We start from the raw sequence: 22713 nt of genomic DNA on the forward strand, positions 1-22713 counted from the left end.
CTGGGGGACTACATGTATCAGCACATCCTGTCATGATTTTAACATGCCTTGACCGCAAAACTGCTTGGGCATGCTGATATTTGTAGTATTTCCACACTTTGCTTACCCCTGGTATGGCGGAATCCACTCCAGGGTCCTGTTAATTGTGGACAGGTTATGTTATATCTGAAACAGTGTATTTTACCTTCATGGTTCATATCTGAATATTTCAGTTACTGATCCTTGACGTGGTTCCTTTATTACACTACACGTGCGTTGTAGAGTCAAGACATTTCCTCCCTGGTTTGTAATTGGCTGGCGAGCACTAATAGTCTTTTGGTCACACTGTTTGTACACAGAGGACATGTGCCTAGCAGGACAGGCAGGAAAAGCTGGCCTGCCAATTAGCAGCTTCCTAATTATCTCCTCCGCCCCTGCATGACTGACAGGTGCTGACTGTGGATGCAGAGAGCCAAGTACCATATTTGGGATTAGAAATCCTTTCATCCTATAGATAGTAAACTTGCAAACAGGGCCCTCTCACCTCCCTATCTGTTATCACAGTCTGGCGCTATATTGGTAAGTGTTCGGAATAATAATGGTCTTCTTTTCTTAAAATGCTTTACTGCTACTTACTGAATGATTGTGCCCAAAAAATGGAGCTTATAAACATTGGCAGTCATCAGAAAGATATTTTTTTTTTAAACTATATTGGTTCATCGTGGGAGTATATTATAGATTTGACATTTCAGATTTATTATTTAAAATCTGTAATGTCAGCAAATAAATACCAGTGTTCTCCCCAGAACTTTTTTTTTCAAGCCGGGTGGCATCAAGAAGTAGCCGGGTGAGAGTCTTTGCAATAATAAAATTGGGGCATGTTTAGCATTGTAGTATTGGCACTAGTCGCAGTTAAAAAATAAATAAAAGAATCTCAGCCCACACCACCAACCATGCACAAAAAATAAGGATAGTGCACACCAAAAATTTGCACTGTAATGCCTACTACACGTCACACACCCATTACATGCCGTTGTGCCACACACTGTAACGACCTTTACACATTATGCTGTTTATGCCGTAATACCTATTATGTATTATACCACACGCCATAATGACCATTACATATGCCACACACCGTAATGCCCATTACAAGTTATGCCACAGAAGTTCTGCTTACCTACATGCTTGCTGCAACCCCTTGCAGACTCTTTGCCAGGGGGATTACCCCTCCCCATCCTCCTCACCACACTGGAGAGAGGGAGCCCTGGCCAGGTGAGATGGGAAACACTGCGCCGGTGAGCGGAGTCAGGCAGTGCGGTGGACAACCCACCTGGCAGGTCAGCGACTATTTCAAAACTTGAGTTCAGGCTCACAAGCCAATCAGGAGCCACCACTGCCGCTCCTGATTAGCTGCAGGACTGTGAGCTCCGATTGGCTCATGAATGAGCCAGCACACATGTTGAAATAGCCGCGGACCTGCCGGTTGGAAACCGCTCTGCCTCGCCAAGCACACCACTCTGCCCGGCCAGGGGAATGCCGGGTGGCATGGTGCTGGGGAGAACACTGAAGGCAGTTATAAATCTTTACTGCGGTTCTCCGTCCTCAAATCTCCCTATGAAGCGAAGGTTGTTGAACTGATGCGTCTTGCTTTGTATTGGTCACATGTAGACGCATTGGTTTTCAGTTCTTAAGCGACGCCCCTAACCTATGGGTAATAGGGTCGACTGCATAAAGGTCGACACAGGCATTAGTTTCACAATGGGAAGGTCGACAGTCAAAAGGTTGACATGAGTTTTTTTATTTTATTTTTTTGTCGACATAGTGGACATTGACACCGTCAACGTTTCCCTCGTCCCCTTGCATGGCTCACTGTGCTTGCAATGCTTCGGGCACGGGGCCTCGCTACGCTTGGCACACTTTTATATTCTCCCACCACGCCGTAGTGGATGGTAGGGTATGAAATACCGCCTGTCAGCCCCCTAAAAACATGTGAAAAACTCATGCCGACCTTCCGACCCTGTTAACCATGTCCACCTATTTCAGGTGTCGGCCCGATGTATGTCAACCTTCATGCAGTCGGCCTGGTGACCGTATCCCTCACCTACTATAGGAAGAACTTTGTGTTTTGCCGCTCTGTATATTTGGCATTATCACGGTACTTGCAGCAATTATTAGCTCTCCTGTCTGGTTTCCCGAACTGTCTGGTTTCCCGAACTGTCTGGTTTCCCGAACTGTCTGGTTTCCCGAACTGTCTGGTTTCCCGAACTGTCTGGTTTCCCGATCTGTCTGGTTTCCCGATCTGTCTGGTTGATGATACATGGACCTAGGGATGCCAATCCCGAGGCATTTTTTCAATCCCAGGAATCGGGATTGAAAAAAAATGCTCATTCCCGGGATTGGCATCCCTAATAAGAAAACCACCCCACTCTCCCCCACATTGCCTTACTTTGAGCGGCACAGGCGGCAGTGGAATGGTGGGAGGCTGTTGGTGTGACACAGGAGGTAGGTTAGTCACAGTGAGGCACTGGACTGTGCAGCTGGGAGAAATCAGGCGGCGAGCGGGTTCAGTGCTGTGGCCTGCGCAGCGTGACCCATAGCTCTCCACCTCTGGTGTCACAACTGGCTCGCCGCCGGAACTCTCGGACGCCTGGTCACAGTGGCAGGAGGCGAGTTCTCAGTGAAGAGCTCCGGGACCGGTAGTACAGAGCGGCGGTGCGGGGGGCATGTTCAGTTGGCTGCACAGTGTGACGCGCAGCGTGACCTCTGACCACATCATGCTGCGCGTCTGAGCTGCACAGCCAGGACAGGAGTAGCTGGGCAGCGTCTGAGCGAGTGCTCAGACGCTGCCCAGCATTAGACTAGTTTAATCCCGAATCCCGGGATTGGAGCTTCCAATCCCGGAATTCAAATCCTGGCAATTTTGGGGCCGAATCCCGGGAAACCGCCGATCCTGATCTTGGGATTGGCCACCCATACCTGTGTTTCTTCCCCTGTGCTTGAAATGGCCCTGGCTACCATAGATAACACTGAGGCTGAAGGCAGCCATTGATGTGTGATATTGCAGCTGAATATAGATGCAATCTATGATCTAATATTGTATTGACGCTGCTTAAACCCTTTGAGGTGAGCACTGGTTTTGTTTCGTTCTATCAGGGAATTGCCTCATTGTTGCAGCGCGTCGGCCGTACGTAGCGGCAGATGGAAACCCGGACTTGTGGCCATACCGGATGCTGTGGCAGACCGCGGCTCCCTACTTGCTCATCTATATTTGGGATAGTCCTGTGATTGTCTCTCACAGGACCGGTCTTACACTGTTCTTGGGCACTGAGTGCTACAGTTGCCACACACACCCATCTTTTTTTGCGTGACTTTTTTTCTTTTTCATGTCTGAAAATAATTTTTATGCTTCTTTTTTGGTTTGAAATCTGGGATTCGTACCAGGAAATGAACTTTCATTTTAACACTTTCCTGCGGTGAAACAAGGACAACTGTTCGGAGCTCAGGTCACTGAATTGAGGAACTACGTCAGAAAGCCTGGTTTATTTTATTAAAAGCAAACGGGAAGTGGCCCCCAAGGCTGTTGATTACATTGTGGGTGCAAACATTACTAGCGTTCGCCCCGAACTTCGCTCACGTGGATATTTATTGCTCACTGCAACTACTTTTACAAAGACGGCGGTGCCTGCGTGCGGCATCCATTCACCTTGCGGCGGGGGGTGGGGGACGCCGTTCAGCAGTCCCAGCGCTTGGAGATGTCATCTCCAAGAGCCGCCCCTGTTTACATGGCGGGTCAGCACCGCATTGTAAATGGAAAAAATCCTGGATTGGAACAGTGTTCCAAATACCAGGTTGGATCTGTGATTTTGATGTAAATGGGCTAGGAGCCCCAAACAGGGTTGACACAGCATGGCCTTAACTTGGGTTTGAATGGCAGCCAGAAAGGGGTATAAAGGTGCATACACAATGTACAATTTTTTTACCCAATTTTGTTGAAACACATTTCCGTTGAACCCAGCGTCCTGGATGAAAGATGTTGATGAAAGACGAAAGATCTAGCTACAGTTTATAGGCTCTTTTTGAAAGATATCCAAAGCACAGTTGACGAACAATCTTGATGAACAACTGGCGGGAATGCGCATCATCATCATTTGTCATCAATATCTTTCGTCCAGGACACTGGGTTCAATGAAAATGTCTTTCAACAAAATTGGGCAAAAAAATTGTACAGTGTGTATGCACCTTAAGTGATACAATAGTAAAAGTGCATTAAAATGTATTCAGTATTTTTTTTGTGTGATGCTGGAACAAACAAACACAAAAATGCTGATTTATCATTTTCATTGCTCATAAATAGTCTCTTGAAGTAGTTTTAAAATAAATAAATAAATAAAATGTATATTGTCTGTATAGTTTGTAGTGTAATATGTTATAAAGTGTATTTGTGACCACTCACTGTGGGTTTGTCGATGCTTTAAGAACTGATGACATTCGCTGAGGCACGAGGCATTTTGTGGCTTGTACCTCAGTCACTAGTTGTGTTATATGGAACACTGGAACACTAACCTCGGCCAATCAGCTCGGTCTAGGAAAATAAAGCCGACAAGTTTCAAAGTAAAAAATGTATTTAAGTCTAATGCTGCTCCTCAACTCTATGGGGGGAGGGGGATTCAAGTGGTTTGTGTGCCACTAGATGACGCATGATGAAGCAATTCAAGTGTTGCTCCGTTCGGCTGCACCGCTGTCTACGTAACAAACTGTAACTTACAATAGCCTCCTAGTCTCGCAGTGTTTGCCAGAAGAAGGTGCTGTGAGCGTATTGTGTGCGCCGCAGGAAGTGGTTTATCCTCAGCGTGACATTTGGGGTGGTTCTTCTTGCCTTGACAATGAAGCGATGCTATGAAAGAGATAGGATGAAAAGCAAGTGTGTATGCCAAGCAATGATACGTAGATGGGTGCGTCCGTTATGGGCACGCTTAGAGACCTGGCCACTTTTTAGCTAAATTGAATTTGCGCGTTCTGTACTAGGAAAGTTTATGATGGCCACATACTGCGCGGGAACCAGCATGGAGCCTTTACATACGGCGATGCAAAGTGGATTGTAAACCGATTTTGCAACGTGAACATTGCCTGTTTTGTCCCACAAACTTCAAACAATGGTACCAAAGTGCTCCCCTAACATTCAGTTGGGTCAATGTGTTGCATTGTGTCAGAAGATCCGTCATAAGGAGATGTAGAATACAAAGGCAGTGAATTGCTTTGTAATAAGGGTCTAGATCGGGTTACAGACCCATTCAGTGCCAACGCTGCTGTGAGAGAGCCTCAAAATATCCGTCAAAAATACCAGCGTCGCTCACAGCGACTGTTCTTTTAGTATAAATAGAAATACAGATGCGGCCAAGTCAATTAATGAAACTTTAGTTAAATAGTGAACCCAAAAATAGAGCAGTCGCTGTGAGCGGCGCTGGGCATTTTAACGGATCTTTTGAGGATCTCTCACAGCAACATTGGCACTTAGAGGGTTAATAAATGGGCACTAATTGTTTGTTTTTGTTTGTTTATTATGCAAATAAAACGATTTAAAAGGACATCTGAATGTGACGGATCTTCTTATGATTTTTATCAAGGATTAAATGTTTATTTCCTTTATCTGCCTTCCTTTGTCACTTATTCCTTTGTTCCGTTCACTCTCTTAACCTTCCCGTGTCTGTTGTCCCTTTAGGCTTCCATGAAGTCTGCCTGTCTGCATCTGGATGTCCGCTCCTTCGTGTCGTTCTGAGAAGACGCTGTGACGGCGCCGGAGGTGCCATGAAGGTTGTGCCTGAAAAGAATGCGGTCCGGATCCTTTCGGGCCGAGAGAGGGGAACGCAGGCGCAGGGAGCCCAGCGTCTCCTACAATGCCTGGTAGAGGACAAGACCCGCTTGATGAAATGGGAAGGCAAGGTGAGTAGCGGTCACTCCAATGTTACGGTAAAGGTGGGTCTGATCTCCATCCTCTGGAGTCTGGGAGGGCTTCTACCCTGCGTTCACCTTGCTATAGCAGACATCACTGCTCTGTTTGCTAACCATGCCTCTGTGTCTCGTAGTCTCCACTGACTTGGGTTAATGTTCTGTATTTACGGCCACCACAGCTGCTCCAGTGTTTGTTTTCTGCAATCTATTATTCTGTCTGCCAGGAGCCGTTGGGAAAACACAGGGTGCCCTAGTGTCTGGCCTCAAAGACTCCGTTGCTCCCATGCTAACCTGTGTACGGCCATTTTGTCAGCTCCCACAGGCTATATAGAGGCACGTTCTCTGTGAAGACACACAAAGGCATACTGTACCACACCAGCTGCCAACACTCGTTGCCAGATAGCACTTTTTGTTGTATTTGCCTGCAAACTATCTGTGCCGTTTGTCAGCGTTGTAGCTGTTCATGTTCTAGGTTTCTGCTGGACCCCGTGACCTTCTCTCGCTGGCCTCCGATGTGGTTTCTGCTTCTCCCGTTTTGCTTGGTGTAGAATTCTGTTGGCAGGAGATGAGTGCTACAAATGTGCTCATGTCTGGGCCCCAGCCAGTGAACTATACTCAGAGACATGGGTCGGATAAGCTTTTGAGTGCTGTGTATGAGGACAGCTCTCCTCTGCTCGCTGACTGGATTACGCCAGGCCTTGTGACTCTTGTTCTCTTGTGTTTGTCTTGCAGAAGGTGGAGCTTCCAGACAGTCCGCGTTCTACATTCCTACTGGCGTTCAGCCCAGACAGGTGAATTTCCTCCGCTTCCACTGCTCATCCTGTTTGATGCCGCAACGTATCACATTCTTCCCTCCTGCCAATAATATGCAGACAATATTGATTGGAACTTGGCAACAAGAGCGACGTTCAGCTCTGCCTTAGGGGCTCCATTAGTCTTTGTGAAATGTCATTGCCGGCCACCAGGTTATAGTCTCGGGCTCGTTAGTTGTATTCGAAAGTATTTGGTAAAAAAAAAAAATACTAATAATTTGTCCTGAGTTTCATTGTAAGTAAATATCTTCAAAAGCCACAGCCCCAAACAAGAGTGGCGCACATTCACTAGATCGACATGGGAAAGGTCAAAATTGGACCGACCATTGCACTTAGGTCGACACCTGAAAAAGGTTGACATGACTTTAGGTTGACAGGGTAATAAGGTCGACACAAGTATTGGGAAGGTTGACAGTCAAAAGGTCAACATGGGGTTTTGAAGTTTATTTTTTTGGAGCCGACATGTGTCGGCAGGTACTTTTTTTATGATCTACAATTCACTAGGGCTTGGAGGGAGAATATAGCGAGCCACACGGTGCACTTTTTGGGTGTCCATGTCGACTATGTGTAGACTTTCGGGACAAAAAAACCCATGTCGACGTTTTGGTTGTCGACTTAATACTTGTGTCAACCTAAAGCCATGTCGACTTTTGTCAGGTATCGATCTTGGCTTGTTTGATGGACCCAGTGACCCACAAGAGTTTGACGCATCCTGTATACAGGCCTGGACAAATAAATGTATATGAAAACAAAAGATCTTCTTTAGGATACGTGGCGATGAATTGGTATTATAGATACATGGCCTTATTGTTCCTGCAGATCTTTGTCCTTTATTAACTTTCATTCCTTTATCAGTTATTTAGCCAAAATGTTGTGATCACCAATAGTGGCCAACCTGTGGCTCTCTAGCTGTTGGGAAACTACACATCCCAGCATGCTTAGCCACAGTTCTAGCATTCTATTTTAGCAAAACAGTGGCATTGCATGCTGGGACTTGTAGTTTCACAACATCTAGAGAGCCACCACATTTCCTCACTGTTGGTGATCACCACATATTGGTTAAATAAACCATAAAGGAATGAATGATTAATCCTGAGACCATGCTTCCAATGGAATTATGCCTTCCTCCCCTATTGCGGAACACTTCAACTCATCTAAGTAGCGACATAATGAGTTCTAGGTTTAAGGTGAATTTTTCCTCTTGCCCCCTTTTATGGTTTCCCTGTAAAACAGAATTTCCCAAACTCTGTCCTCGAGGCACTTCTCACGGTCCAGGTTTTAAGGATATCCGTGCCTGTGCGCAAATGGTATAATCAAACGGAGATACTAATTACAGAGTCTACTTACTATGTCGTGGACAAAGCCAATCAGCTGCCATGTTACACGCTCTGTTTGAATAATGACTGGAATTGGTTGGCTGGTTTTTAATCTGTCCCCAAGGTTTAGTAATTAGACCCCCTAAGTCACATGTGCTTAAGCATGGGTATCCTTCGGGTCTGTCCGGTAAGGGAACCACTGCTGTAGAAGGTTATCCGTGGCTGTCGTTTGTCCAAGGGTGAACCCCAGCAGAACGAAATGGGCGTTGTGTACTGGAGAAATGATTATTGCCCCAGATACAAGAACACTGGCGCTCTGCCGTTTGGTTGGTGCATCGCAGAGAGACGTACAATTCAGTAACCCCCTGACACTTCTTCCTTACAGGACCTTGCTGGCATCTACTCACGTCAATCACAACATCTACATTACCGAGGTGAAGACTGGGCGTTGCATACACTCTCTTGTGGGGCATCGCCGTACACCCTGGTGTGTAACCTTTCACCCCACTATCCCCGGCCTCATTGCATCCGGTTGCCTTGATGGAGAAGTGCGAATATGGGATTTACATGTAAGTTTTGCTCATCTGTACCGCATGAAATGCTGCTCATTGACATTGCCTATATGTTTTGTTCCATTGCAGTCTCTTTAGCGCTCACATAGAGGTCAGCATGAAACCCAATGACTAATAACGAACGTGTTCCTTATACCGTTAGTTATCATCTGTGGGAAGTGTGGTTGGTGTTGTTGTCTTTTTATTTCTTTGTGCCATATTATATATGATTAATTGGCATTCCTCCTGTATGCTGCTATTTTTTAAGCTTCTGAGCTTATTTATAACTTTTTGACCTGTAACATAAGTGTAGAGGGGTAATCTACAGACACTCAGTGTCTTTGATTATAAGAACTTATTGCCTTATTCCATGGAGTTAAGATTTAATTTAAATGATGGATGACCATCGATTATCAATGGTCTATGATCAATGTTGAATATCGATGGGGAAGAATCAAATGCTTTCCCACAATTGAAGATACAGAAGCAACAAATATACCTCCCCTTCACCCCAGGTACGGGGACATAGAGCCTCCAGTATATCAGCCCTTGACCCTCCCACAAAGCTCCGTCAGAGGCTCTTAATAGCCCACAATCTAATGAACTGTAAAGTGGGGCGACCATCGCTGAGAGAAGCAGTTGATGGTTCCCTTGCTGATAGTTTCACACCATCGATGGGTAACCACCAATGTCCAACCATAATTACAAAGAAACTCTATGATTAGAGGAGTGGAGGAGGCAAGCAGCAAACAAGTTGTGAAATGTAATAAGTGGCTACTACTGCAACAGCGCCCTCTATGCTGCAAGATCAGCATTGCACCTTACAGTATGTGCGTTTAGGGATATGTGGTTAGTGGTTAAGTACGGAAATATATCTAACTAATCCTCCTCTGAGGTGAAGTACTGCCAGTGACCATTAGGGGCCACTCGATGGACCAAATTGAAAGCAATCTTTGCAGGGACACTAATTTGTTTCAATCTTGCTGGATATGTAGAGAGTCTGCTGTGAAGACAGAGGAGTAGATTCAACGCTCTTTAGCGAGCTGTGATGGCGAGCAGTGCTGATTGCTCGCCGTCACGGGTCAGTCAACTGACGCCACTGCATCCGCCGTTTCCTCCTCGCTGAGTTTTTACGCGTGGGCGGCTGCCATAACGCCGAGGCTCACGGCTAAATGCAGCGGGCTCCCTGCAATAGCCACCGTTTTGGGAATCCTCGCCGTCCCCGGAAAGCGAGGATTCCCCCGGAACGTTGAATAGGGTGCCGGCGTGGGGGTAATAGCCATCCTCAACATAAAAAAAACCCTCGTTGGCCATATTGAATATCTGAGTGATTGGAGGTAGGTGCAGATAGGGGGTTGGGTGGAGAGCTTGTGGGCAAAAAACTGTCACAGCTCAAAGTGAAAGTACATGGCAGAAGTCATAATTTTGATGGGCTTTTAACTAGTCTTCTAACGTTCATAGAGTCCTACAGCCAAGCACAGGAGGCTTGTCCTGGTGCAATATCGTCATAGATATTTATTAGGTGTGCGCTATATCAATAACTGGTAATAAGTAGATCCTGGTTTCCCAGTCCTATAGATGCGAGTCATTTGAATGTTCTGAATTTTGTGTGATGCATATTTTGGGATCGTGTGTATTGAAGTTACGTCCTAACTGTCCCACATCTTGTTTCCATCAGGGCGGGAGCGAAAGCTGGTTCACCGATAGTAACAATGCCATTGCATCTCTGGCCTTCCACCCCACTGTCCAGCTGCTCCTTATCGCCACTGCCAATGAAATCCACTTCTGGGACTGGAGCCGCCGTGAGCCCTTTGCTGTGGTGAAGACAGCCAATGAGATGGAGCGCGTGCGGTTAGTGACCTTCTCTTACAAGCCCGGTTGGGGAATCCTCACCACTCCGAGCGGGGGCTGCTATTCTGTATGTGGTCATAGAATGAGCCGTGGGACGATTAGAAGTTAGGCTGGCCATACCGATTCTGACAGATCGGGCCTAGAAATCGGGTGAAAAGTGGCAAATCGTGTGGGTTTTGTCTAAACCGATTCTAAACCAATTTACGCATTGGATCGGAGCCAGAGATTTTGGGACAGATTCTCTAAGCTTCAAAAGTGATAAAATGGAGAGTGATAAACAGCCAGCCAGTCACAGGCAGTAGCTGATTGGTTGGCTGTTTATCACTCTCCATTTTATCACTTTTGAAGCTTAGAGAATCTGGCCCTGTAAGTGTTGCACTTAAGGTTTATCAGATCTGGCAGCACTTGCTGAGGTCGCATACAATACATCGGATACTAAAGGACCGCATACGGTGGATTCTATGTGACACTGCCACACGGGAAGTTGCCGGGCTGTTCAAGGGGGATCTCGTTCGACTTCTCCCCTAGGACAAGTCGCACAAGTGTATGGGAGGCCTTAGCCCTGCTGGGATCCAGAGTTGAATCTGGTAAGGCATGGCACATATATTAGAACGAAGGTGCAAGTAAAGGTGCCCATACTCTGCGATTCTGGGCCCATTTTACCTGATTTCAGCAGTTTGGGACAATAAATGGGGTGAAATCTGCTCAAAATTGCACGTGTGACATCCGATGTGTGGTCCTGTGCGCAATGAACTGGATCAGGAGGTCGGACAGCCTGCACATACGATCATGTCTGACCTTGGGTGCTGGTGCTGCCGCGTGTGGTTAGGAGCGGTGGGTGCGGCGGTTATTAGGGTTTTAAAATAATCTGTCAAATGACTAGCCCTCCTCTGACTGGCTGAGAGCGTGCTCAGCCAATCAGTGGTCCCTCAGGAGGGAGGCTGCTGATTGGCTGAGAGGGCACTGTCAGTCAATCAGAGACTGGCCAGTCATTTGACAGTTATTTTAAAATTCTAATACCCGCCGCTGCCCGTCCTGCTGAACACCCGCTAGTGCTCAGCACCCACTGTCCGCCCCACTGCTCTTTACTGCCCGCTGCAGCTTCCCGGTTTTACATGTGATCATTTGCATGTGATTTATCACAAATTGGTGTATGTATGGTGTAAGTGTATGTGAGCCTCCCGGGGAGCTGCCGGGCGGCTCACAGGAGAATTCGGTCCAATGTATGGGGGCCTTTAGGTGTAGGCTGTAGTAGAATCAAAAGCTTTATAGTCTTAAGGGCATTTAAAGTTCAGCTTCGGGTAATCCGGTATTAGGTCTGTCACTTTGCAGGTGGAGGTAAGACTGAAAGGGATATCTCTCCTGCTTCAGGAAGCTTATGATCCAGTCTGGGAATAAATTGGATTTGTTACTTAGTTGAATCCATTCATCCATTTCCCTGTGATATATCCCCAATTTATATCGCTGCAGTTACTACGCTGCACTCGCATTGTAGTCTGATTCTGTGCAGAATGATCTATGGGGGGATAGAATGAGGGAGCAGCCTCCTCAATGAGCAAGAATGGTTCCAAGGTCTTAATAAACCTTCTTAATAAACCTACCCTCTCTTCATGTTCTCAGCCAACCAGTATGGGGGCATTGGATGCCGCAGGGTATAGAGGGCTGAAAACAGGGGTCCGTAAGCAAGCCACCGCATCTTAGTAGGCTGGAGCTGAGAATATTAAGTGGCACGAATGTTTTTAAAGCTTGCCCGGCTTAACACCGAATGTTAGGGGCACTTATATAGCCCCGGGCATTGATAACTCCAGTTTGATTTCTACAGTGACTACAGTTCCTGGTGTGACCGGTAGTGACCAGTATTCTCATATTATGTAGGAAGTCCTAGGGTGGTATTCAATTGTTATATCGCGCCCGATCTCCTGTCTAAAGTGACGGAAGATCACGGGGCAATTTATTCATTTGATAATTATTATTTTTTTATGATCAGGTTTAATCGCTCATTCCTGCATTTCAAATCGCCACCCCTGGGATAACAAGCTGAAATGCTGGTGAAAAATACCGCCCTTAGTTTGCTCCCGGGCAGGGGCGGATCCAGGATAAAATGACAGGGGGGGCACTATGATAAAAAAGGGTTTGGGTGGGGGAGGGGCGGTGTTAGTGGTGCCAGTGTACATGCTAAGAAAGCGGCAGGAGATGGGTGGGAATGGAATTAAAAATAGGCCCTGGCATTTAAAGTACGCAGGCCCACCATGGCGACAAACGTGAAGGATGTAGTTGTGCGCGCGCCAAAGGCGCGCTCCAGAACAGGGGGCGTGTCAACACCATATACAACTTCTACACATTATGCAACAAAATACTAGACCCCATTATACTTGCCCCTTACACATAATGCCATATGAATTGAGCCAAAATTCAAATAATGCCACATGGATTGAGCCAAAATTTACACAATAACACACACGGATTGAGCCAAAATTCACATAATGCCAAATGGATTGTGTCAAAATTCACATAATGCCACACGGATTGAGCCAAATGCATAAAATGCCATACGGATTGAGCCAAAATTCACATAATGCCACATGGATTGAGACAAAATTCACATAATGCCACACGGATTGAGACTAAATTTACATAATACTACACGGATTGGGAAAAAATTCTCATAATGCCACACGGATTGAGCCAAAATTCTCATAATGCCACATGGATTGAGCCAAAATTCACATAATGCCACACGGATTGAGACAAAATTCACATAATGCCACATGGATTGAGCCAGAATTCACATAATGCCACACAGATTAAGCCAAAATTCACAATACACTTCATAAACAGGGACATTGTCCACCAAAGGCGCGCATTAAACATTTACACCATAATGTCCATTACACGTTAAGTTACACACCATTATGTCCATTATGTGTTATGCCAAACACCATAATGCCTATTAAAAATTATGCTACATAAATTCTGCTTCTCTACATGCTCATTGCCAAGGGTGCCATGCTCATTGCCAGAGGTTGCATGCTCGTTGCCATGTGGGATTACATGCTCATTGCCAAGGGGGAATACATGCTCATGGTAAATGGGGGACAGCCGCCACCAGGCAGAAGTGATAGCCACTGACAGTGGCAGAGCCTGGCTGTATTCAGAGCACTGCAGGTCCCGGCTATTTGAAATAATACCTCTTTCACACCAGAAAATGCATTCCCAGGTTGGCCCCTTTTACACCAGCCTAGTCCCTGCATTTTCTGGTGTGAGGGGGAGAGAAAACCACCCCTCCCCCCTTTAACCAGTTATCTCATTTAACCGGCTATATCTTCAGAACCAACTGACCCATTTACATGAGACAAGTATTATATTGAAGAACTTTTGAGTGGGCTTTGAATGATTTTGGTCCAGTGAAACTGGAATGTTTGGTTCCAGAGTAATCTGCCCTCAAAATCATTAACAGCCATGAAATTACATTTAAAAAAAAAAAATCGATTTATACGCAATATCTCTGGAACCGATTGACCGATTTGGACCAGCCTGGTATCGTATTGAAGGCCCAGCGATTTGGAATTGAATGATATCAACCACAAGCTTCTGTGATGCCAGGGCGGCAACTGGTAGCCGTTGGTACCGGGTGGGGGTCGGAATTGACAGGTCCCATATTCTCCTATGGGGAAAAAACATTACAGGTTTGCCAGGCGATATCTCCGGTTCCCGGGGGGCTAGAGACACGGGGCTGGGCTTGTTGGAAAGCCCTGGTCCTCAGCTACAAAATAAATGACAGGGGGGGCACGTGCCCGGGTGCCCCCCCCCTGAATCCGCCACTGCTCCCGGGAAACAGAGCTCCAGCCTGAGATGCAGATTAGTCCACTTTTTATTTTCCCACGAGGTGACCGTTGTTATGCATCCGTGGCTGGTGGAGAATACCTAACGGACTATGACCGTATGGTTATTTTCTGACACCGTTGGACGCACCGTAATAAGGCTGCAGTAGACGCTAATTCTTGCTGGACTTTCAGCTTTGGAGCAGAGCTGGCTTCATCAGTTCCGCTTTTGATTTCCTCGATTTAGGCGATGGATACTTTCTGCACCTATATAGACCCCTGCTGTGCTACAGTCTTGGAGAGGAGAAGATTCTAAATACTCCCGGGTCATTCCATGATAACAAACGTTACATTTTGACTAAAAAGATCATGTGAAATATATTTATTTTGAGCATGTGTTTTGAATATTTTGTGCGAAGTAAATGTTGTTTGTGTGGTGTCTGATATGCTTTCATTCTGATGCAAAGCTTGTCATGAAAACTGAACAAAGGTTACATGAAAAATAAAGACCATTATCATGGAATGACCCTTCCCCCCCCCCCCCCCCCAGTGGAGAATAATACCAGAAAAGCCGTTCAGGAGATGCGTTTTTGAGGTGATATCAGCCAATATGTAGCTTACCTCACGGCAAAAACAGGTGACAATAGGATAGCCCTGTAATATGATTGGGCTAAAATTGTGATATTATCCGGTTTCTTTGCCGTATGGTAAACTACTGCTGGTAGTAGAATACCGTCCTCATCCCTTCTGTGTGCGTCTCGACAGTCGGAATCTCGGAGGTTTTTCGCCGGATCCGACAGTAAATCGACTGTCAGTAAACTGTCGGAAACTGCGTCAGATTGTCGGAAAACGACAAAACAGATCCGACTTTAAAAAAATCTGACACCCTTCGAATAGCTGAGTGCATGCGGGGAAGCTGTAACTAGCGCATAACGTGTGGTGTTACCGAATATACATGTCACACCTTTTCATACATCTGCCCCTATGTGTGGAAGGAATTGAAGACAGCCTGAGAGATAGATAGTGGAAGGATCAGGGTCTCCTTGCAGCACACCTTTATATATAAATGATTTATACATTTGCCGAGTGGCTTCTTGAGTTCACCGGTGTTCTTTGTCGCCTGCAGATTGGTACGATTCGATCCCCTTGGGCATTATCTTCTTACTGCTATTGTGAACCCCTCTAACCAGCAGGTAAGCCTTCCGTTTATTAGAACAATAATCCTGAAACAGAATATTACATTGCTTTGTATTTCCACCGCAAACCTTGAGTGGCTTCGTTTCATTCCGGATTCCACAAATGGGAAACTTGTAATGAAGTTCTCTGCTCTGTCGGCACAAAGCTGTCCAGCGCTATTGGTTGTCTGCTTACAAAAGCAGCGAGATGTGAGCGGAGCTGGTGACGCACTCCAGGGCTAATCACGCCGGCAGCACTTGGCCAGAGAGCAGATCAGAGAAATGCAACATTGGAGCGTTACTGGGGTTCTCCTCTCTTCTCCTGATGGTACCTCGGAGCCCTTCGGGCACTGTACAGTAGGCAGCTCCTTATGACGGCGCTGCTTTCATTAGTGCTGTAGAGCTTTATGTTCTCTGTATGAGTCCCAATGCTGTTGTTTCCCTTCCTGCCTAATGACGTTGGGGGCTGAGAAATGCAAAGGAACTCAGTGGAATTGTCTGTCGTCCAATCATGCTGGGAAGGAAGCATTGGCGATACGTAATATCTGAAATTAAACCAATTAAAGCAGAATCCCAGCATCCTTAATCAGATATATTGACTTTATGGTCCCCTTAATGCAACAGATGCTGCGGTTATGTGGTTCTTGATTCTCCTTAATGCCCCTTAACCCCCATGCCTCTGTCTCAATCTCCCACAGTGCAAAACTATTTGCCCCTGGAAGTTGGAAGCAGGCATGGTATACACACTATGCGGCAGATGTATGAAGCAGGATACGGAAGAAGTGGCCCATGGCAACCAATCAGCAGCTCTGTATTTTATAATATGCAAATTATAGATGTTACTTTAGTGCTGATTGGTTGCCATGGGCCACTCCTCCTCTGGCTCCCTTTTCACTGCTTCATACATCTACCCCTATGCCCCACCACCATAGATGAGAAGGCTCTGCAGGTTCTGTTAGATGCTCTGTAGTAGACTGTAAGCAATGGGTATGTAGTCATGGCCGCTAATACAGCCCTACCTATTACATGGAGTGTAGCGTTGCACAGTGACTGCTGGTCACGTCCTTTTGTTCTCTTGCAGAGTGATGAAGAGTCGGAGATTCCCCTGGACAGTGCAGAGATTCCCATCTACCGCCAGCGCTCCCTGCTGCAGACGCAACCAGTGCGCCGTACCCCCTTGCTCCACAATTTCCTGCACATGCTGTCATCGCGGTCCTCAAGCACTCAGGCTGGAGAGCAGCCTCCCGTACAAGACTCGGCCACCCCCTCCCCGCCGCCTCCACCACCACCACCCCCTCCCCCAACAACAGAGAGCAACCAAAGGCTCATTTATACTCGCATCCGGGAGCGGGCCCCGGGTGTCACCACTCCTTGCTGCCAAGACCCCAGTATGCTGTGCCTCTGCATCCGATGCTCCAGCGCACGGCTGTCTTCTCCCCTTTTCCCCCACCCTGAAGCCCCTGGCGCTCCCTCCACCTCTTCAGGAGTTACCTCCACTTCCTATTCTCCCGTACAGACAGACCCCCAACATTCATTGGATCGTCAGCACCACCAGTCCTCTGCCCAGCACGATCACGGGCTTCTAAGCCGACCTTCTGCCTTCAGCAGCGTACACAGCAGCACAGCCGGTAACACACTGCGCAATCTGAGCCTGGGACCTACGCGCCGCTCACTTACAGGGCAGCCGTCCCGCTACCAGCAGCCAACCACAGATATGGCTGGATCTGAGTGGACACGCACTGTGCTTAATATGGGAACCCGTTCCGAGGTGGAGCCCATGCCACCTCCCCGAACAAGTGCTTCGTCCGTGAGCCTGTTGTCTGTTCTGCGACAACAGGAAGGCGAGGCCTCTTCATCTGTATATACTTCAGCCACAGAGGGACGAGGGTTTCCCAGCACAGAGCCGGAAAGCTCTGGAGCTCCTCCGACACCTGTCCACCCATCAACCACCCGAACGGATTTACAGTGTGATCTGAGGCGCTTTTTCCTAGAGTATGACAGGCTCCATGAGTTGGAACCTGGTGCGCCAGGCAGTACGCAGGGACAAGCGCACGAGATGCTCAATAACAACCTGGAACCTGAGCAGCCTGGCACCTCTCACCAACCCAACCAGGCGCACAGTAGCGATAGCAGCGTCAATCAGCCCAGAGGACACCTTAATCGCTGCCGCGCTTGCCATAACCTGCTGACCTTCAACAATGACACTCTACGCTGGGAAAGGACCCCGCTAGCATATCCAGAGGCTGCGGGCATGTCCACCTGGCAGCCCCCACCGGTACCTTCACCAAGCACTTTCCAGGCTGGTCTGGCCGCTGGCAGCACAGAGCAGCCTGGTGCACCAGTGGTGGAAAGACCGGATATAGGAAACATAGCAGGTGGCAGTGGACGTTTGGAAACTGGGGCATCACAGGATGACAGAACAGTGGGAGTAGCGTATAACCCCGAGACTGGACACTGGGAACGCGTCTACAGCCAGCCTGCTACTGTTAACAGAGCTCCGAATGTATCCCAAGAGGCCTTACCACAGGAACTCCCCGAGGAGAGCACAGAGGAGGACTCTCTAAGGAGGTGAGAAATGGGGCTTATCGGGTGGAAGGACATTTTTACCACCTTTTGGTTATTCCTTTGCCATGTCAAACTGTTTTCTTATTTAATAGCCACTAAAACTTATATGCATTTTACTGCGAATAAGTAGTTACAAGTAACATTCTCCACCTTTACATTTCCTGCATGGACCAAATACATAGCACATGGGTGGTGGTTCACTTCTACTTTATATTATGTTCTCTTGTAAAAGTTGGTTCTGCAGAGCATGCATTGTAGAGACTTGTGGTCAATGTATTTAAATTACCGCTGCAAAGACCATAGTTCCCGCCCCCTTTCCAACAGTAACAATTATCTTCTGCACTTAGTAGGCAGCTGTTCTAAGCACTCCTTTCTATATGAACCATAGGGTAGCCACTGAATATAACGTTTCAAGTGGCCTGTGGCCGTACGATCTGGTGGGAATTGAATTATAAGAGGAATAACAGTAATGCACACTGTTTCCTGTCTGGTACCGGCTAGTTAGAGAATCAGCGAAGATCCTCCAAGTGGACACTTACAGACCTGATGGCTCAGTGATCGGATACACACCGAAAAGCAGGTCACTGTGCCAGCAGGTGTGTAATGGTCTGGTTACTTTTTCTTTTGCCATTAGGCTCCACAGAAATAATACGCAGAATTATTGTATACAGGTAAAAGCGTTCTCAAATGCCGCACTGAACTGAGTTTTCCGTTTTGGGTAGATTTAGCCAATCAGTGGTTTTATGCGTATGATTTGTGCACCTTCCGTTAATGCTTAAGCTCTCCACTAGGTGGTGCTGTAGGTCTACAATTCTCTTTAGTCAATAAACTTGGAAGTTACTTCAGCAGTTTTTAAGGCCCACTGAATATAATTGCAGGTAGCATTGATCATGTTACTGGTAACGTCCGTTAAAATGTGTATGTAATGTGTACTAGGGTGAGTTATCGCATAATAGCCTCAAATGCCATATCTCTTGAAATGATCACATGCTACACATTGTATGCAGTAAATTTGCATACGATGTATTGCATGCAATCCCATTCACCACCCCGGGATACAATGTTTTCTTGGTGCAGCGGTGACCGTCTCCGGATCCAATGCACACAGGACCGCGGATCGGAATCGTAAGTAAATGACCTACGATTTGACACTTCACTTGAATTATCGTTCTGACGTGTCACTATTGTGCAGAAGAGACCAATTATACTAGGCTATGGCTACCATAGGAATTAGGCACTGACATGTAAGATAATACGATAAGTCTGGGAAACAATGTTAAATATTATGGTCCATACACACTGAGCGGCTTTCCCCCTGCCTGGCGCCGTCGGGAGGGGGAGGACGACTTTGGAGAGCGCAGAGCTGTGCAAAGCCATCCTCATCTGCTGGTAATACCAAGTGCTTGATTCCACCAAAAAAAGCTCACAACTGGACAAAACCATGCTGCACTGCAGATGGGCAGATGTAATGTGCAGAGAGTTAGATTTGGGGTTGGGTGTGTTCAAACTAAAATCTAAATTGCAGTGTAAAAATAAAGCCGTATTTAACCTGCTCAGAAAAATATAACCCACCCAAATCTAAATCTCTCTGCACTTATTACATCTGCCCCACCTGCAGTACAGCGGGGGTTTGCCCAGTTGTGAGTTTTTTTTGCTTTGCTAAAATAGCTGAATCAGCCCTAACATCCTTAAATGAGACTGGGATTACCCAGTGGGTGCCGGACGGGGTCCCGACAGGCATTATCCCGATTGTCAAAACAGACAGCCGGGTCCCCAACGGCCAACCGCTATTTTCCCCGTGTGGGTCTGCGACCCCCTTAGAGATAGAATAGGTGGCTCGTGTAGCGAGCCACCGTGCCCGGAGCGTGGCGAGCGCAGCAAGCCCGCAAGGGGCTTTGTAGTGCTCGCCATGCTGTCTGGGTCCGGCCAGTCGGGATAATGATTGTCGGGATCCCGACTGCCGGACCCCTATACCAGGGGTTCCCAATCTTTTTTGAATCACGGCACCCTAGAGTATTGGAATTTTTTCAAGGCACCCCTGGGCCCCCAAAAAATTAATTAGATTGGGTTTATATTGCGATTCTTAGGGTCAGTTATGTGGTAAAGGGCAGGATTTGCATCTGTACACATATTTCATGATTGGCAGCCACCAACACTGGTTTTGCCCATAAAAAATGAACCATAAATAATTTGAATTGGTCATGGACCACCAAACTGGGGCACCCCTGCAAGTGTCCTGAGGCACCCCAGGGAGCCACGGCACACAGTTTGGGAACCACTGCCCTATACCACACCCTACCCAGTAAAAGTCTATATTTGGTCTGAATTCAGGTTCAATGATGACAAACACACACCCACTACCGGCTTCTTCGGCTTATGGTAGACACCTTTTATGGCCCGTGACTTTGATAACATGCTTAGCTCCTGTGAGTTGCATGCAACCCTTCAAATTTATAGCCGAATGTCCATAAAAGGTGTTGCAGCATCTTTGAAGCGCACGTTGTCACCGGCCCTGCCACGATTTCAGCTGTGGAGGATCTGAGATTAATATTCTTCTAAGAATCGCGCTCGCCATGCTTCGGGTCTTGGTGCACACATTCTCCCTCCACACCCGAGGGGATGGTAGGGTATGAAATACTATATATAACATTATTGTGTAGGTAGGGAATAGTTAATCTTTTGTCATTTCACAGTTGCTGAACTTAATTTTCCATGGAAGCGTTCCTTTGCGACGTTGTTCAAAGAGCACATTCAAGCTGACCCTGATGAAAGTGCATTAGAACTGTATGAAACGTATTCCTTTTTTTTTTTTTGTCTGTGTTCCGTCATAGATTAGTGTTGGTTTGCCAGTTTCTCATTGGAAGGCACCGAAGACTGTACCTACCGTGAGTGCCAGAGATAGATACATATATTAATAGTATGTGTGTGGTTACAGCGCATCAGATGATACCAGCTGCCGGGTCTCCTGGTAACGGAGTGCGTATAGAATGAAACTTCTCCTTTTGATGAGCGATCTTATACTGACATATAGAAAGCCGGAGGGTGCGGTTTGGTGAAAGCAGTCATTTGTGTATAACAATTAGAGGCTTGTGTTCAGTGTTCCGCAGTGACACACAACTCATCCTAATAACACACTTGCTAAAGTCAGGACCTCACAGGGAGAATTGCAGATCAGGGAGACGAGACCGGCGCTGTCACAGAGATGGAAAATGAGAGGTTTTATGCACAACAGATTGAAGGTGCTAGGTTAATTATCTCTGTTTCGGTTAATGACTCAGTTAACGCATGCTTAATGAGCGTCTGATACCGTGCACAGTATCAGACACGTAGGAAGACTGAAGCTTGTCTGGTGGGATTAGTGTAGGCTCGTCTGCCAGCGCTTACAGTGTGGCATAACGGGAGGAATAGGTCAGGCTGTGTGATCTAATGCATAGGGGATCTATTGGCGTAGGAGAAGCCAGCCTGTGTTATTGGTGACCAGTCACATAGACCCGAGTATAGCAGTCACCCATTACCAACCAGGCGCACAGTGATCGCATGCCACCTTCATCACACATGGTAGTTCTATAAGGTGTGCCCAAATGAACTTCAGACGTTTGCTGTAGCGGCATTGTATCTAATCGCAGTGGGTTACTGTGTTTGCCGATTTAGGGGGCGTTTTTCCCAGTTGCGCATGTGTAATGAACGGTTTCTTCATTCCTGGAAGTTTGCTTTGCGCGGTCGGAATTTATTTACAGTGTCTTATATAGCGCAGCAGATTCCGTTACAGCGTCTTATACAGCGCAGCAGATTCCGTTACAGTGTCTTATATAGCGCAGCAGATTCCGTTACAGTGTCTTATACAGCCCAGCAGATTCCGTTACAGTGTCTTATATAGCGCAGCAGATTCCGTTACAGTGTCTTATATAGCGCAGCAGATTCCGTTACAGTGTCTTATATAGCGCAGCAGATTCCGTTACAGTGTCTTATATAGTGCAGCAGATTCCGTTACAGCGTCTTATATAGCGCAGCAGATTCCGTTACAGCGTCTTATATAGCGCAGCAGATTCCGTTACAGCGTCTTATATAGCGCAGCAGATTCCGTTACAGCGTCTTATATAGCGCAGCAGATTCCGATACAGTGTCTTATATAGCGCAGCAGATTCCGTTACAGTGTCTTATATAGCGCAGCAGATTCCGTTACAGCGTCTTATATAGCGCAGCAGATTCCGTTACAGCGTCTTATATAGCGCAGCAGATTCCGTTACAGCGTCTTATATAGCACAGCAGATTCCGTTACAGCGTCTTATATAGCGCAGCAGATTCCGTTACAGCGTCTTATATAGCGCAGCAGATTCCGTTACAGCGTCTTATATAGCGCAGCAGATTCCGTTACAGCGTCTTATATAGCGCAGCAGATTCCGTTACAGCGTCTTATATAGCGCAGCAGATTCCGTTACAGTGTCTTATATAGCGCAGCAGATTCCGTTACAGTGTCTTATATATCGCAGCAGATTCAGTTACAGTGTCTTATATAGCGCAGCAGATTCCGTTACAGTGTCTTATATATCGCAGCAGATTCAGTTACAGTGTCTTATATAGCGCAGCAGATTCCGTTACAGTGTCTTATATATCGCAGCAGATTCAGTTACAGTGTCTTATATAGCGCAGCAGATTCCGTTACAGTGTCTTATATAGCGCAGCAGATTCCG

General features: G+C 46.8%; 1 protein-coding gene across 4 annotated transcripts in view; it reads left to right on the forward strand.

Moving 5' to 3' along the window:
* AMBRA1 (autophagy and beclin 1 regulator 1) overlaps positions 1 to 22713 on the forward strand; it is a 77116-nt gene that overhangs the window by 3203 nt on the left and 51200 nt on the right. For all 4 annotated transcript variants that reach the window (XM_083164486.1, XM_083164485.1, XM_083164484.1 and 1 more), the window contains exons 2-7: positions 5702 to 5922; positions 6664 to 6722; positions 8445 to 8628; positions 10289 to 10461; positions 15409 to 15475; positions 16539 to 18025. In XM_083164486.1, coding sequence (XP_083020612.1) covers positions 5788 to 5922; positions 6664 to 6722; positions 8445 to 8628; positions 10289 to 10461; positions 15409 to 15475; positions 16539 to 18025 — 2105 coding nt within the window. In that variant the 5' untranslated portion in view covers positions 5702 to 5787. The remainder of the gene's footprint in view (positions 1 to 5701; positions 5923 to 6663; positions 6723 to 8444; positions 8629 to 10288; positions 10462 to 15408; positions 15476 to 16538; positions 18026 to 22713) is intronic.

Source organism: Crinia signifera, chromosome 11 (genome assembly GCF_055691185.1).
Source record: "Crinia signifera chromosome 11, ASM5569118v1, whole genome shotgun sequence".
Lineage (NCBI taxonomy): Eukaryota > Metazoa > Chordata > Amphibia > Anura > Myobatrachidae > Crinia > Crinia signifera.